This window comes from Oreochromis aureus, linkage group 3 (assembly GCF_013358895.1).
Source record: "Oreochromis aureus strain Israel breed Guangdong linkage group 3, ZZ_aureus, whole genome shotgun sequence".
NCBI lineage: Eukaryota > Metazoa > Chordata > Actinopteri > Cichliformes > Cichlidae > Oreochromis > Oreochromis aureus.
In genome coordinates this window covers 36,792,672-36,810,278 of record NC_052944.1, presented here as the reverse complement: position 1 = coordinate 36,810,278, position 17,607 = coordinate 36,792,672, and the positions used below count along the sequence as shown (strand labels likewise).

Genomic DNA, 17,607 nt, shown 5'->3' with positions numbered 1-17,607 from the left:
TGTCACGAGTTCTCTCGGTGGAGTGAAACTCTGCCGTCTGCTCCTTGCTATCTATTGCTAAATATAACCGGGCGCTGGCGTAAATTTTCACCATCTCACACTTCTGTTTAATCAAGTTTCTGTTTTACGTTTATTCAGCTGTGTGAAAACCCTGGATGAACCCTTCCGATGGAATAATAAAGTTTGATTTAATCTAATCAAATCTAATAACTTTAATCTCAGCCAAACCGATTTACTCAGGAACAAATAAAACACTGAAAAAAGTCAAACAAAAGTCAAACAATAACATCTTTAGGTTATCTAAGTGACTTCACATTTAACCTGAGTAGCGAAAGTCCGCGGGGTTTGAAAACGATGTGCCGATAGTTCACTGTTCTCGCCGGCTCAGACATTTGAAGTTTCCATAGCTACATTCTCGCCTGAAAGTATGCTAAAAGTTTATTTTGCGACCCAGAAAGAGTAATAAAAGTAATATTAAAACTAAGTAGCTGCCGCCATTGTTTGAAACTGGAATTGGCTGGGCCGCGCTATAGGATATGGTTTTTCATTTTTGTTGTCCGGGTGGAAAATCAGAACAACTTTCGGGAGAATGGTGGCTCCGGGAGATTTTCGGGAGGGGCACTGAAATTCGGGATTCTCCCGGAAAAATCGGGAGGGTTGGCATGTATGCCATCCACCCACTATCTTCTACTTATTCAAAGTTAGTCCAAAGTGACAGCAGGCTATTCCAGGTGTCATTTTCTCAAGCAGCACTTTTAGTTCAGTTCCTCCTGTGGGCACCCAAAGTATTCTCAGGCCAAACAAGAGTCTCTCCAACAGGTTCTGGTTCCAGAAAGCCTAAAAACCATACACCATACTTTGCAAGTTTGAAAAACTGGCTTTCCACAGCCGGGTATGCTTCATATCTGGGATATGCACTCAAACTACAGCAACTAGCTGGGAAATGAATATCAACTCTCATCACAGTCATTCAGAAAACCCATAAAAACTCTTTACCTGATTCACTTTTGCATATTTGGCAGGTGTTTTGTTGGGCACCTCAGTAAAAGTGCAGCACCAATTTTAGAATGAACAATTCTCATATTTTGCCAAGTTTTCCTTAGTGTGAATACTACCCGCTCCGTTCTCCATGGGGCTGAGGTCACATGAATATTAAAACAAAAGGAAACACCATTATGGGTTTGGTACATCACCCTGAGCCACGCCTAGTGTGTTCATCCAGTATTTGATATCATGCAGAAGCGAAAGCAGACTGAAGTGATGAACTGCTTGTTTTAATTGAAAAAAAGCATAAATTTTAAAGTAAAAAAGTAGTAGTATTCATGGGTCTCTGATGCTAATATTTATCAAATAAAACATAATTAAAACATTAATAGCTTTGCATTGCCACATGATGGACTGTGGTGGAATAAATCAATCATTTTCAGTCCACATAAAAGAAGAGACCATATTTTTCAGTTTGTATAATAGATAAATGTGTCAAACTTAATGTTTCTTTTAAGTGGTGTTTTACACATTTGCCAGATAAGCAGGAAGTCAGGAAGGCAACCAGTGTAAAAATCTGATAAATAATAAAATGTGGACCGACCTGTTGTGGCAACTCCTGTAACAAACGGGGGGGAAGCAGAAAGAGTTTTCATAGATCATCTACTTGTTGCATTGACACAAGAATCATTGAGTGTCCAAAACATTGATTTATTCATGACAGGTTAGATCTTTCAATATTATCATGATCTAATAATATCATATATTATTACAAAAATTAAATATGCTTAATAAGTGCTGGTAATCAAGTATTGCTGGCTGTTTGTCTCTGAAACAAAGGTTAGATTTGTGCATTTGACCTGTGGATTAAACAATGTTTGAAACAACTACATAGAATTATTTACTTACCAGAAATCCTGCGTCCTGCTTTCTCGACAGGTCTGATGGGACTGACTGTGTCTGACAAATACCTTCCTCGAGACTCCTCCTTTGAGACACAGAAGTTGCCAGATTGGGCCCAGTGAAGGAAATGAACTTTAAAACCTGTTGTGTATGAGCAACAAGTATTGTACTGTATGTGCAGCATTTAAAACAGATCCAATACCAAAATTACACAAATAGACATTATAAACCTAATTTTAGACTAAACTGATTTCGTTCTTTTCTCCTCTTCAGGGCAGTTGGATTTTTATGTCTTAATTCAGCAACCTGTCAAACTTAGTGGTTGATTTTTATTTGGTATGGCCAGGCTGAGAGGGCAGGCAACTGTCTTATTGGTGAGCCCATCAGAGGTGTTAGAGAACATCTCACAGTTTTATGACAGTCTATGACAGAACATGTAACATTAAAATGAAACTACTAACCAGCATTAGTCTCCTGTATTTATTGGTATAGGGTCAAAATAAATGGCTAAATATGGTAAAACCAGCTAACGTGCCATTTTGAACATTCAGTGATCGTATTCTTACATCTGTCATCTTTTTCAAAACAGTAACATAATAATTTTGCTTGTCTCACATTTAAATGGCCATCTTTTACTTATTTAAATCCTCCACAAAGGATGGCACCTAGCTGATTATCTACGACTTCATGTCCCAGTGGTGCTTTTATCTAAAGCTGAGCAGAAGGCTTTACAGACATGTGTTATCAACAGGGGCACCCTGTAAGAGAGGTTCTTTTACTGGAAATACCATGAGACCAAATGTATGTTCTTCTCTTAAATCTGCTTCAGAAGCTGTGAGGAGTTATCTACGGCAATTAGGTGGCGTGACTAACAGAATGACTGCTTTTGGAGTGGGCCAGGCCAGTAAGAACAGTCATATGAAACCAGGACCTACAAGGAAGTGCTAAAGGCTGGAGGAAACCCACAGTCTGCTTTGAGCTGCTCTTGCTTCTGAAACAGTTTAAACAAGCTCCAACATACTAATTTGCATCTTTACCTGAGTAAGGATACGGGTGGTTTGGTGGCAGTGTGGGCCCAGTGGATCACCCACAAGCACAAAGAAAAGAGACAAGACATCTTATGAGGCTAGGTGGACTATATCTTTGATTTTCCACATCACAGTTCTGAAAGTTCAGATGTGTAGTAAGATGGTTTTGGTTCATCATCAGGGGAGAACTGGTGAAAAAGCCCATTTGCTTTAGAGCTGTGAGAACCAAAGCGATAGATTATGGAGAAAACAAAGACCATCTTGCTGTCCTGGAATTTAATTTCTGGGGGGGGGCTGAACACAGGAGACTCCTGGGTCTATTGCTTAAGACTGAAAAAAGGAAAATGTGATACTTTCTGGGAAGAACTCTATACATGCATCACATTGGGTTGATGAACTGTCTTTTTTTAGTAGACGTTTTGACCCTGATACCCTGTAATTCCCAGTTTTTTGCACTGCTTGACACTTCTGTTTGAATTCAATTCATCTAAATGTTAATTACTGTTTCAATGAGAATTTCCCAACAATGGGAATTATAAAGCCTTTCTTATCATATATATATTTCAACAGTTTCGAAACCTAAATTGGTATTTTGAAGAAAAAAAACGTACAAAAGGGCACGACATATAATCAGCTGTTTAACCCTTGTATGGTGTTCGGGTCTGTGAGACCCATACCATTTAGAGGCTGTTGCCCCTTTAGGCAGTATATACCATCAAAACCTGCAAAATATGGTGTAAGGATATGTACACTTGATTAGAACTGAATTTATTTTTTTTATAACATTTTATTGACAAAAAACGAGAAGCACATTAATTCATAAATGTGATCGAACAAAGGTAAAAGGAAAAAGTTAACCATGTTTGCTGTTCACATGGCTCGTAATGGGGATAAAGTAAACATCTGTTGAGTAATTTAACATAAAATTGTTTGATAGTGTTAATTGGAAAGCCAAAACTCTAGCGGGTCCACCAGACCCATGAACACTGGCTGAGTAACAAAAACCATACAAGGGTTAAAAGGATCCTTAAAAAGTACAATTAAACAAAAACAAACTCAACATTTGTATTTGTTTTTTGTGTTGTGAGAGAAAATCCTGCATTATACTCCAAGATGCTCACTGTACACAGTTCTACTGAATTATATAAATATTCAAGGTGTGAAAAGATGGATGTAATAAAACTAAATTTGTGTTTATTAGACAACTATGTCATATCTGTGGTCATCATAAATGTTATAAACATGACAACGGGTCAATAACAGTGAACAAATTCAGAACTAATGGCATCATGTAACAGCTGGACTGACACAATAAATACTGCAGATATTATTAAAATTAGTCAGCCTGTTTAACCTACTGCCCTCACTAGTTTATTTTTAACAATCAATAATTATTGTTAAACATAATTTTTTAAGAATGTACAACTGATTTTATATTATTATGGGTGTACTATACATATCATTACAGTTATTTTCTTAAAATGCAAAAAAGGTAAAAAAAAAAAAAAAAAAAAGAAATCGAAAATGATTGAGAAAGTTCATGAATGATTCATACAGTGAGACAGAAAACCTCACAGCAACAGTATAAGCCGTACAAAACAAATCTCACATTTTGATTAATGATACATGTGCAAACACTGGCACTCATCATGCCTAGATGCTACTGTTCCTGTGCACAAAGAAATCTATGAGATTTTAATCCATATTTCATATTTCTCCATGACACCTGGCTTAAGATGATGGCATTTGATCAGTGAGTAAAGAAAAGAACAACACAAGAACAAGATGGGTTCACAAACCAATGAAGACGGTCTATTTTATCTCATTAAATGTAGCAGTGGTGTCAGTCCAATAACTCTTCCAAATCCACAGTCCAGCATAGAGCGGTGCAGTGAATGTGGTCTGGACTCTGTGGAGGAGGGCCATGGTGTCAGAGACACTGTAGAAGGAAAGAATACCTGCTCTGGGATCCACGTACACTCCTACTTTGGAGGACAGAGGGCCTGAGAGGGAAGTTGTGATTTTATTGTGTCTGAATTTGTAGCAGTCGCCATAACACTCTAATGCCCAGGAACTATTATTACTTCCAAATTCACTTTGATCCAGGTTATTTTTATTCTTGTACGTCACGGCTACTGACAGACCTCTCCCTTTCATCTCCACTTCCCAGTAACAAGGTCCAATCAGACTCTCCTTACTCAGGACCTGCTGCTGGTTGGAAAACCTGTCCCTTCTATGAAAATAAAAGTCATTAGTTGGATGTTGAACAGTGTTTGACACAGATCTATTCTGATTAGACAGAAATATTTTAGGGTGCACTGTATCCGAATCCATCGTCAGTTGGCATGAATATTTTAAAAAGTCATCTCTGGTCTTAGGCTTGCTTTGTGGCAATAAAACATCCACTGATCTCACTGTCAGAGTGATCTTCCTCCATTCTTGAGCTAGAATTGCTTTGAGATTGTCTCTGACTTCTAACAGTGCTGTTTGGAAATCCTCAAAGTATTTGACTGGACACATTTTGAAGCTTGGTGAGTCAGTATAATCATTGAGTTTGAAAGGCAGGGAGTAGCTGAGTAGAAACTCTGTGTTGTCCTCTGTGTGTAAAAGCTGCTTCAGCTCCTCGTCCATCTTCTTCAGCTCAGTGATCTCCTGCTCCAGCTTCTTCTGAAGCTCTATAACTCGACTCTCTTCCTCTTTCTGCTGGAGTTGTATCTGCTGCTTTAGACTTGTCCCCTTTTCTTTAATGTAACTCACCAGCTGATTGATGATGGTTTCACTGTCCTTCATTGCTTCATCAGCTGACACTTTAATTCCCTCTGCCTCTTTATCAAGCACTTTTGCTTCCTCCACTCTTCTCTGAATCCTCTGCTGGATTTTTTGCAGAATCAGCTTGAGATCTTTCTGCCTGTGTTTCCTTTCTTCTTCAACTTGAACCGTGTTATGGTGATTGTGTTCATTCACACAGCAGACATAACAGATACACTTTTGATCAGTATGGCAGAACATCTTCATTACCTCATTGTGAGTTGAACAGATGTTCCCTTTCAGCCTGTTGGATGGTTTGACCAGCTTGTGACTGTCAAAGGCAGAGGAGTCATAGTGAGGCTGGAGGTGTTGCTCACAGTAAGAAACCAAACATACCAGACAGGACTTTACTGCTTTCAGCTTCTTTCCTGTGCAGACATCACAGGAAATATCTTCAGGTCCAGCATAGCAGAGATCAGCTGAAGCAGGTTGGATTCCAGGTGTCTTCAAGTCCTCTACTAACTCTGCTAACATAGTGTTTTTCACCAGCTCAGGCCTCGGTGCAAAGACTTTTCTGCACTGAGGACAGCTGTAGGCTCCTTTTGGATCCTCTTTATCCCAGTGGACTTTAATACAGCTCATACAGTAGTTGTGTCCACAGGGAAGAGTCACCGGCTTCTTCAGTAGATCCAGACAGACTGAACAGCAGAGTTTTTCCTGATCCATTTTCTGTCCTGTGTGAATGTCCCGTGTGAATCTTTGTATGTGAAGGTGAATGTCAACCAGTTTCACTGTGGAGGGAAAAGTGGTGTGTATCGGGTTACACTCTGTTACAGGAAATCATGAGGGAAGTCACACCTGACAGTAGGATGTTTCAGCAGACAAATGTCATTCAGTGGAATTATTTCACAGTTCCCTTTTTTCCCCCTTACTTGATTATGTATTTCTGTGTTTTTTTTTATTGTACATGCTTTTATTTTGTATTTCTTTCAGTAAGCTTTACTTGTCTCAATTACCCACTCCTGGTTGACTCCACTACACTGGTGTTATGTATAACCAATTAGGACTAAGCATTGTTCAGGTGGGACCAATGGCATGTGTGGGGGTGGGACAAATGGTCTGTTGACAGAGAGAAGAGCAGGTAAAACAAGATAGGGCAACAAAGAGCCAATGAAGTTCAAAATTCAGAAGTAATGTGATTGGTTTTTACAGTTGTCCAACTTTCTAATTTTAGTATTGTTTGATACCAAGTGAATACAGGGCCAGTAACACTGTTACCAAGTACTGATACAGACACTTTTAAGAACTGAGTCACATGACAACAACAAAACACAGTAGAGCACAGGAGGAGCAAGCTGTGCATGTAAGTTTTGAGAGGAGTAGTGTTTTGCAGAGACATGCAAAGACATGTCTACTTACTGAGGAAATGGGAGCAATGTACAGAGCATAGGAGAGAGAATCTAAAACTTAAGTATCAGTCCCCACACTAGTATGGTATCAATATGACTGATATTTAGATTGGTCCACCTATTACTATATTACTATATTCTAGTAATCAAGAAGTTATTGAGGGATTTGTATTAAAACTTTATTTTTACTTCCTCTGCATCTGTATCATCTGCAAATGTAATTATAATATTGGTAACATAAGCAAGAGGGCAGTACATCCTAATTGTTGTTCTTAAAGCAACAATAGCTAATTTCATGGTAGGAGGACGGGACCATTTACATTCAGCAGAGGGCAGAACCGTACACATTGCATCTGTAAGGCAAGTATACCAAATTCCAGATCAGTAGCATTAGCTCGCAAATATAGTATGCAGTTTTTAATCCTACTTTGCACAACATTTCTATGACCATTCAAACTGCATATAGTTAACAGAGATGTCACCTAACTGTTACACCAACTAATTCCTCTCATGACGCTGATAGGAGAGTGGGCTAGCGAGCAAATCTAATAACTAAGGTGATGTTTATGGTTTTACCTTTATAGTTAGTTACCTGCACACAATAGTTAGCGTTCAGTACACATGCTTTTTGGGATGTAGACAGATTTATCTTTTCAAGTGTCCCCTGCACTTACAAAGACTTGTTTTTCTTTTTGTCAGCAAATTCATTGTATGACTTCTTGGCTTCAAGGGGTACTGTGAAAAGGTGTTGTGCCTTGTTCCCCGGCTATGTCCCCCTCATTCCCTTGTGTGTATTTATAGCCTACTTTCATATTTGTTTTACAGACTGTTTGCTAACATCCACTCGCTGGTTTCAATTTTCCCCTCTGTGCACTTCTACAATCTAATCAAATACAAAAAGCAGTTACACAATAAAATGCGCAATTAATACATAGACTGCTAATTACTGAAAAAGTAATAATGTGGATTACTCATGTTACAGGAATAACATGTAAAATCTTATGACATGCTATTTGCACGTTCAGAGACGTCAGAGATGCTGTAGTAGGACTGATTACCTGTCCTGGGATTCACGTAAACTCCTACTTTGAAAGACAGAGGTGCTGCGATGGGACTTTTGTTTGTGTTAGCTTTGAATTTAAAGATCTCCCTTTAGCAACAACAACAAGTAGATCCAAAAAGACAGCACAGCAGAGTTTTCATGGTGCTCTTGGCTTCTGTCTTTTCTGTGCCATCTTGTGTACAGACACGAGTACCTAACGATTTCACTGAAAAGAAAAGCGATGTGGGAAACAGGTTTTATTCTTATTGCAATCACCATCAGAAATATGAATGAAACCATAGCAACAGTGTTAGAAACTACAGGACATACTTAACAGCCCAAGGTGAAAATGAAAATACTTTCTTAAACTGGAGCTATGAGGCAGATAAGACATGAACTCAGACAAGCACATTTTAAATGTAAACATATGTGATGTGATAGATACTGAGCAATGTCCTTGGGAGGACTTCAATCTCTGAAAGGTTGAAAGAGGAGGTTTCATGTATAGGATACAATGTATCTATGATCTGCTATGATGCAATGATCAAGATGGGCCCCTTTCCATGAAAGTTATAAAGTAAGAATTCAGTAAATCAAGTAAACATATGTGTGGCGAATGAGAAAAATGTGAAAGGGGACATACAATTAGCCTATAAACGTTTCATATTTATTAATTTATGACATTTTGATTTTGCAGAACTTCATCACTTTTCTTTGCTTTTTTCATTCTCTTTCTTTCTTGCATGGACTTTAGTTGATTATTTATTGTTTGTTTATTCTATAATTTCTGGATTCTCCAGGTCATTTGTGAAGTTCACATACTCTCTCTTCATGGTCCTGTACTACTCCATATTTCTACGCTGTCACTACAGTCAGTCTTCCAGAAACGTATTTCACTTTCAAGTCAAGAGTTGGTCAAAATACAAATATTTTGCATTGATATTTTATCTTCTTTTTTTTTTTAAGCTTTCACAAGTTAAACTTATATGCATGCCCAGTTGAAGAGCCCATTTCTTAGTTAGAAAACCTGGATTGATGCAGTTTTGTCTTCATGTAACTCCCTCAGTTATTCCCCGAATCAGTCAATAATAGGCCCACATCACATCATTAAAACACCTTCATGACAGACCTTGTCATGATTGTTAGTAACATAGACAGGACTGTTTTACCCTCAATTGAAGCTAGCACTATTTCCTCTTTTAAAAACAGATTTTTTTGCTTTTTTTTTAAGATTCTCACTTTCAGTATAAATAGAAAGTATAAAGAAAAGCCGTAAAATATGCCCAGTGCTCCTTTTCCACTGTTCTCCTTAGTGAAAGTCATTCATTTTCTGGAGAGAAGAATTTGAAGATAGCACTTATTTATATAATGTAACATGGAAACAACCCCCAAAAGAAACAAAACAAAACACATTTATATTCATATCGTAGTTTAACCTGATTAGAAAAGTACTTTTGAAAAACATGCGGTAGAGGTGAAATACTTTTTCTTCTAAAACAGCTCTTATAGACTTCCAGTACGACGGGAATCTCTATGACTGAAGCGTCACATGAGGTGACCAGATGTGAAGGTGACGTTTATAAATGGCAGTCATCCTGCTGTTCCAGGTAAAGAAAGAAGAGCCACGTGCCTAAAATATTGCATTACATCAGAAGAAATCAGAGTAGATGTCATATTCATACTCAAATAGTTAATATCGCATCACAGAGGAAATGAAAACAAAGAGACAACTTTAATTCACAGATTTCTCATCAGATGTTTGATAAGCACAGACTACTTCATCTCATTTAATGTAGCAGTGGTTGAAGTAAAATACCCCCCCCCCCCCCAAATCCACAGTCCAGCATAGAGCGGTGCAGTGAATGTGGTCTGGACTCTGTGTAGGAGGGTCATGGTGTCAGAGACACTGTAGAAGGAAAGAACACCTGCTCTGGGATCCACGTACACTCCTACTTTGGAGGACAGAGGGCCTGAGACGGGAGTTGTGATGTTGTTATGTCTGAATGTGAAGGTCTTCTTGTAACACTCTAATGCCCAGGAAGCATTATTGTATCCAAAGCCACTTTGATCCAGTTTGTGTTCATTTTTGTATGACACTACCACTGAAACTCCTTTTCCTCTCCATTCCACTTCCCAGTAACAAGGTCCAATCAGCTTCTCTTTACTCAGAACCTGCTGCTTAATGGTAAACTTGGCTTTTTTTTGAGGCCATGTATTATAATCTGAACTATTTGATATAGTTCTATTCTGATTAGACAGAAAGATTTTTGTGTGAACTACATCTGGGTCCAATGTAAGTTTACAAGAACGTTTTAAAAACTCATCTTTGGTCTTAGGTTCATCTTGTGGCAGTAAAACATCCACTGATCTCACTGTTAAAAAGATTTTGCTCCATTCCTCACTTAGATATTCTCTGAGTTTATCTCTGATTTCTGACATCACTGTTTGCAGACACTCAAAGTATTTGACTGGGTGCATTTTAAAGCTTGGTGAGTCTGTAGAGTCACTAAGTGTGGACATCAGAGAGTAACTGAGTAGAAATTCAGTGTGGTCCTCTGTGTCTGAAAGCTTCTTCAGCTCCTCTCCTTTCGTCCTCAGCTCAGTGATCTCCTGCTCCAGCTTATTCTGAAGCTCTTTGACTCGCCTCTCTTCATCTTTCTGCTGGGATCTGATCTGCTGCTTCAGACTCAAGTTCTTTTCTTTAATGAAACTAACAAGTTCATTTATCATTGTCTCGCTGTCTTTCACTACTTCATCAGCAGACAGCTTGATCCCATTGATCTCTTTCTCAAGCACTTTCACTTCCTCCACTCTTCTCTGAATTCTTTGCCGGAGTTTTTGCAGACTCACCCTGCACTCTTTCTGACACTCGATCCTTTCTTCTTCAACTGGAACTGTTACATGGTGAGTATGTTCGTTCATGCAGCAGACATAACAGATACACTGCTGATCAGTACGGCAGAACATCTTCATTACCTCATTGTGAGTTGAACAGATGTTCCCTTTCAGCCTGTTGGATGGTTTGACCAGCTTGTGTTTGTCAAAGGCAGAGGAGTCATAGTGAGGCTGGAGGTGTTGCTCACAGTAAGAAACCAAACATACCAGACAGGACTTTACTGCTTTCAGCTTCTTTCCTGTGCAGACATCACAGGAAATATCTTCAGGTCCAGCATAGCAGAGATCAGCTGACGCAGGTTAGATTCCAGGTGTCTTCAAGTCCTCTACTAACCCTGCTAACATAGTGTTTTTCACAAGAGCAGGCCTCGGTATGAAGATTTTTCTGCACTGAGGACAGCTGTAGATTCCTTTTGGTTCCTCTTTATTCCAGTGGACTCTAATACAGCTCATACAGTAGTTGTGTCCACAGGGAATAGTCACTGGATCCTTCAGTAGATCCAGACAGAGAGCACAACGGAGTCTTCCTCGTTCCATTGCAACTGATAGGCGTGACGTGTGTGACTTTTCGTGAAGGTGAATGGCAAACAGTTTCACTGTGAGCAGACGAGTAGGATATATCAGGTTACAGTTTGTTTAGGGAATGCATGAGGTCTGAGAAAGTCACATATCGGTGTAGGTCACAGAGGCAACTTTTTTCTCATTTTGGTTCTGTACATTACCACAGTGAATTTTAAATTAAACAACTCTGCTGCAGTTGATTCGCAGACCTCCACCATTTGGACAAAACAATTTAATAAAAACCTGAGGAACTAAAGCATTTTTTAACATAATCACTTTGTTTCCGGGGCTCAAATATAATTGGACGTCCAGGTATTTTTGTGTTGCTGACTTCACCAGTGCTTTCTTTCTTTCTCAGGATGTACCAAACTGTAGATTTTTGCCACTCCTACTATTGTAGCAGGTTCTTGGATGCATTTTTTCTGTCTTCACAGCTGAAGATTGGCTTGTTTCATGGAGAGTTGGACCACATGTTGTCATGGTCTGGGTGAGTGGCTGGAAATTTCCACCAGGTTCCTGAGCCTCCTTGGCATCTGCCCATGGGCAGGGCCACCACAGCTCCACTTACCTGGAGCTAATTGGGGCTATCAGGCTGGGGAGATTTAAGCTCTACGCTGACGTTTCTTTTCCGCTAGTTTGTCAACTACTTGATGTCAGTAACCAGTTCCCATGTTTCATGTTGTTCTCTGTGCCTCACCTGCCTGCCCTCTCACTGCCTCGGAACCAACGGAACTCGGGTCAGTCGTCTCACACCCTCGAATTCTCCTGGACTCATGCCGCCTCTCACTCAATGCCTCTATCAGTCCTCCTGCAAATAAGCTGGGAAAAACTGTCATCCTCACCTTTTCCAAAACCCCCTCTTGGCTCTTGTTCTAACTCCGTCCTCCTCTCTCCCCAGTGTGACCATTACATACCAGCCAGTTGCCCTCGGGATCCTGTTTGCTCATAGCCATGTTACCACTCCACGTTAGCCAAGTCACTGTTTATTTTGCCACTGCCAAATATTACCCTTGTATAAGTTAAGTAAACCTTGTTAAAACTGTCAAAACAACTCTCAATCTCAAAACAACTCCACACCTTTTATCTGCTTAACTGATAATGACATGACAAAGGAAATGCCCATGAAATAGCCTTTGAGTTAATTGTCAAATTACTTCTGGTCCTTTTAAAAAGAGATTGGCACATGTTAAGAGCTCAAACTCCTAAACTCTTCATCCAGTTTGAATGTGGATACTCTAAAATGAAAGCTGTCCATGTCCATTATATCTATAACTGGAGTATGTTTCAGTAAAGGCTTGCTCAAAGGCTGGCAGAGGGGAGAGCGAAGAACACCTTCTGCCTCAACAACAAGAAAACCAAATAGTCATCGTCGAATTCAAAAACAAAACTGGGCCCCTTTCCTTTTCATATCAAAGGAAATTGTGTGGATGGGGTCTTCTCCTTCTTCAATTTCTTGGGGATGTACATCATGGAAGGTGGTCAAACAACACAGCTGTGCTTTTGAGAAAGGCCCAGCAGCATCTCCGCTTCTTGAAAGTTCTGCAGGAGGAACGAACTGGAGGTGAAGTTGCTGCTGACATTCTACAGCTCCACCATAGAGACTGTGTTGGTATCTGTGTGGTATCTGTGTACAACAGAGAAACACACACTACAGAGGGTAGTAAGGACAACAGAAAAACATAATTGGCCCCTGTCTTCTTTCTGTCAGTGACATTTACAAGCTCCTGATTTCTCTCCAGAGTGAAAGGCTACTCAGAGGCCACTCTTATCCTGGACATCTTCTCTTTGCTGCCCTTTGAAAGTAGGTACAGAGCTTAAAGAGCAAGACCAGCAGACTAAAAAAGAAACAGCTACTGAACACCTAAAATAAACTCTAAGCAGTCGCTGAACACCGCTGATTCTCTGCAGTATCCCCCTTAAAGTTCAATGTATGATAATAAGACATTTCAGGTACAACTAAACAGCCCAGCTAGGTTAATCAGCACAACGTGTCCAAACTGTACCTGACCCAATATGTAACTCAAGTCTTCATGGTTACTATAGTAACGCAGGTTGAGCAGGTCATCTTCTAATCAGAACGCTGGTGGTTTGATCCCTGGCTGCTCCACTCTGCATGCCAAATATACTTGGGCAGGATACTGAACCCAAGTTGCTCTCAGTTGCCTCCATCAGAGTATGAATGTAGGTGAATGGTGGAAAGCACTTAAGCATAGAAAAAGTGCTTGGGTGGTTGAATAAGAATCAGTCCATTTACCAGAAGTGTTGCATCAAAACACCCAGGAGAAACACTCTCTGGCTATTGAGCTGTGAGGCTCATGTGCAGTGTGGTAATCGGCTATGAGAGGGTATTAAACAATAATTCTAAAATAAATGGAAAATCTTTAACTGTAAAAAAACATGATTTTTTGTAATGGAAATTTACTTTTTTTTCCCCACATAAAAATATTGTAAAAACACAGATGCAAATTTAACATATGCATTTAGCACAATTTCACAAATATACTCTGTTTGAAAGATTAAAAGATCATTCCACACTTCATGACATATCACTAATGCATATTCAAATGCAAAAAGCTGTCATACAAACTTTGCAATGAACATGTAGGTTTTTAATGTTAAAACATGTAATATATTAGTGCTGCTATATGTCTGTGAAGGTTCTCAGTCATCCAGGTCATCATAGTCTAAGGAGCTTGGAAAGAAAAGTGTCTGGACTTCTTGAAGTTGCTTGAAGACGTTTCACCTCTCATCCGAGAAGCTTCTTCAGTTCTAGGGTCAAATGGTGGAGAGTCCCAGATTTTAGTGCTGCTACTTAACAACTTTGGACACACACACACACACACACACACACACACACACACACACACACACACACACACACACACACACACACACACACACACACACACACTACTCTTGTGAATGAATAATAAGCAGACTCATGTCATTAACATCTCTGAGAGGAAAGAAGAGATCATATCTGCTGTTGCTGTAACTGCCAACTTTCTTTAACATTATGTGCTGTGATAAACGTGTTTTCACTGAGTGATAATGTGTCTTACTGCTATTCTTGCTGTGTTATTTTGTGTATAAAGGTGAATGCCAAGCTGCTTTACTGTGAGGGGGAAAAGCAGTGTGTACCAGGTTCTGCTCTATCTCAGAGAAAGGTGAGGCTTCAGAAAGTCAGTCACCGGAAACGACTGAGATGCCTCCCATTGGTGCACAGCAGGACCATACAGAGAATTAAAGTGTGTGCCTTTATCAAGGTTACTAAACTAAAATCTAAAACTAGGTTTTGTTTCAACAATACCTATTTTGGCTGAAACAAAAACAAACCTATTGACACTGACGTAAACCAGGCTGCTTTGCTGTAGCTGGATAACAGGCTATTCCTAACATGCATTTATTAGTTATAATAAATCTGAGTGTCCAACCAAGGATTGGGTTGGAAACCCTTTGTACAAGTATGAACCTTCCAGATCCCTCAGGTCATCTGGATCCTGTTTTTTTATCAGTTCCCAGAGTCAGAACCAGACATGGAGAAGCTGCATTCAGCTTTTATGCTCAATATATCTGGAACAAACTCCCAGAAAGCCTCAGATCAGCTGAAACACTCAGTTTATTTAAATCCAGGTTGAAGACTCACCTGTTCTCAGCTGCATTTGAATAAAGCACCAAATCTGCACAGTTTTACTTTTAAGCTTAAATTTCAAAACTTACATTTTAACTACTGATTTTATCTACTGTTCCTTTTTTTCCATTTTAAATCATGCTTTTTATTTGTTTTTGTTTTTTAATGTCCCTGTAAAACACTTTGAATCACCTTGCTGTTGAATTGTGCTATGTAAATAAACTTGCCTTGCCTTGCCTTGCCTTACAAAACAAAGGTTGCATTGTTTTATTATGTAATATTGTCTTATGTTCTGTCCTTGATTTTTTTTTTTTTTCTTGCCTGTCCTGTCCGGCACTGCAGCAATCAGAATTACTGTCTGAAGGTCAAGATAAATGCTCAACAGATTTATTTGGCTTTGCTATACTGGTCCACTTGAATTTCATAGTTTATTTGATCTTTATTATTATTATTATTATTATTATTATTATTATTATTATTATTATTATTATTATTATTGCTTTTAAGTTATGACAGTCAGAAGGCACAGGACTGGGGGACGAGAAAGGAAAAAAAGGAAGGACAGGGAGAGAAGAATAGAGGAGAAGAGAAACAGAGAGAAAAGACAGTGAAAATCTTTTTGATCATGTGCTGTCTTTGATTAAATAAACTTAACTAATTGTAATATCTAGATACTGTGTACGTATGAGACTTAACTCTGTGAGGTCTGAGCCATGAGCCTATCCCAAAGTTCTGTAGAGAAGAAAAAAGTCAGTGACTGAAAACTCTGAAATATCCTGAGTGATACCTCAGAGTGACACTGAAAAACTTGTTCATGCATTTATTACTTTTGTATTACTACTTCTTCTCTTTATTACTTCTAGGCTGGACTACTGTGATTCATTATTATCAGGATGTCCTAAAAACTTCTTGAAAAGCCTTCAGTTAATCCAAAATGCTGCAGAACTAGAACTAGGAACTAGAAAGAGAGAGCATATTTCTTATATACTGGCATCTCTTCACTGACTCCCTGTTAAATCCAAAATCAAATTTAAAATCCTGCTCCTCATATACAAGGCCTTAAGTAATCAGGCCTCATCTTATCTTAAAGACCCCATAATACCAAATCACCCCAAGAGAGAACTTTGCTCTGTGGTTCTGTGGAACCAGCTTCCAGTTTGGATTCAAGAGACAGACACTGTCTCCACTTTTAAGATTAGCCTTAAAACTTTCTATTTTGATAAAGCATATACTTAGTGCTCCCTTAGTTATGCTACAATACTACAATAATTCAACAAAATACATTTGGTAAGGAAGGATCTTAAGAAAGCTTCTGTGTCTGCCCAACATTCCCTTCTCAAGGCTCCAAATCAGCAGATAACAGGGTGGTTTCACATAAATTAGACATCTTCATGCACACTTTTTAAAATAAAAACTGAAACTAGCTCTTATTCACTGTGCACTCCTGCCATCTGCTGGTCACAATTGGGACAAGCTTTCCCACTTGAATCCTGAAGACATTTACAAATAATGACACAGGGCTGCAGGTTATTCCAGCTGTCAGTGGATGAGGAGTAAAGTCCAGTCAACTTCAGTCTGCCTCAGAGTCATGACTATTGCACAGGGCAGTATTTACCAAAAACGTCTTTACATCGGCTTTAAGTATATTATAAGGCAGCATGGCAGTGCAGTGGTTCCCTCACAGCAAAAAGTTTTAAATCCACCATCAGCCAGATGCTTAGTTTGTATGTTTTTCCGGTGTCTGCATGGATTCTCTCTGGGTACTCTGGCTTCCTCCCACAGGCCCAGAGTTGAGTTAGATTAACTGCTAATTCTATAATGCCCATGAGTATGAAGAACCTATCCCAGTACCATACTGGGATAGGTTTTAGCCCCCGCCCCCCATGATGGTGGACTGGCAGAAAATGGGTTAATTATATTGATGTGTAGTTCAACTAGTTAAACTCTACTTTCATTAGTTTTACAGCTGTTCCTACTAATAAAACCTCCCCTAAGGTCACTCATACTACACCAAAATAACTAAGTAATAGAAGAAGAAGTGACCTGTTTTTTTTATTCACTACTACAGAATTAAAACTTTTTTAAAAATAAAAACCTGTTTTATAATTACAGGACATTCTTTTCTATATTTTACACAATTATTTCTTGCATTTTAAGCCCAAAGAGTCTTGCTGACAGATTTCTTTAATTTACTACAGCAGCATTTATTTATCATGTAACGACTGATTTCGAAATTGCACTTCTTTTTTTTCTAATATTAAGATATCTCAAGAACTAAAAGTGTAGTTAAACTTTTTTACACTGACAGAGTTTGACATCTCTGCGCTATAGGATAACAGTGCAGAGCCCTTTCCCCCTTTCCACGCTTTTATTTTGAAGTCTCCACATTTCCGGTGTTTTCCTGGT

At 39.0% G+C, this 17,607-nt stretch overlaps 1 protein-coding gene across 1 annotated transcript; it reads right to left on the bottom strand.

Annotated features, from left to right (window-relative positions):
- Positions 1 to 4,087: 4,087 nt before the first annotated feature.
- On the bottom strand, positions 4,088 to 6,389 carry LOC120433699 (tripartite motif-containing protein 16-like). The gene has a single exon (XM_039600431.1). It carries the CDS (start codon positions 6,387 to 6,389, stop codon positions 4,728 to 4,730), a length of 1,662 nt encoding a protein of 553 aa, XP_039456365.1. The 3' UTR covers positions 4,088 to 4,727.
- Between the last annotated feature and the right edge of the window lie 11,218 nt (positions 6,390 to 17,607).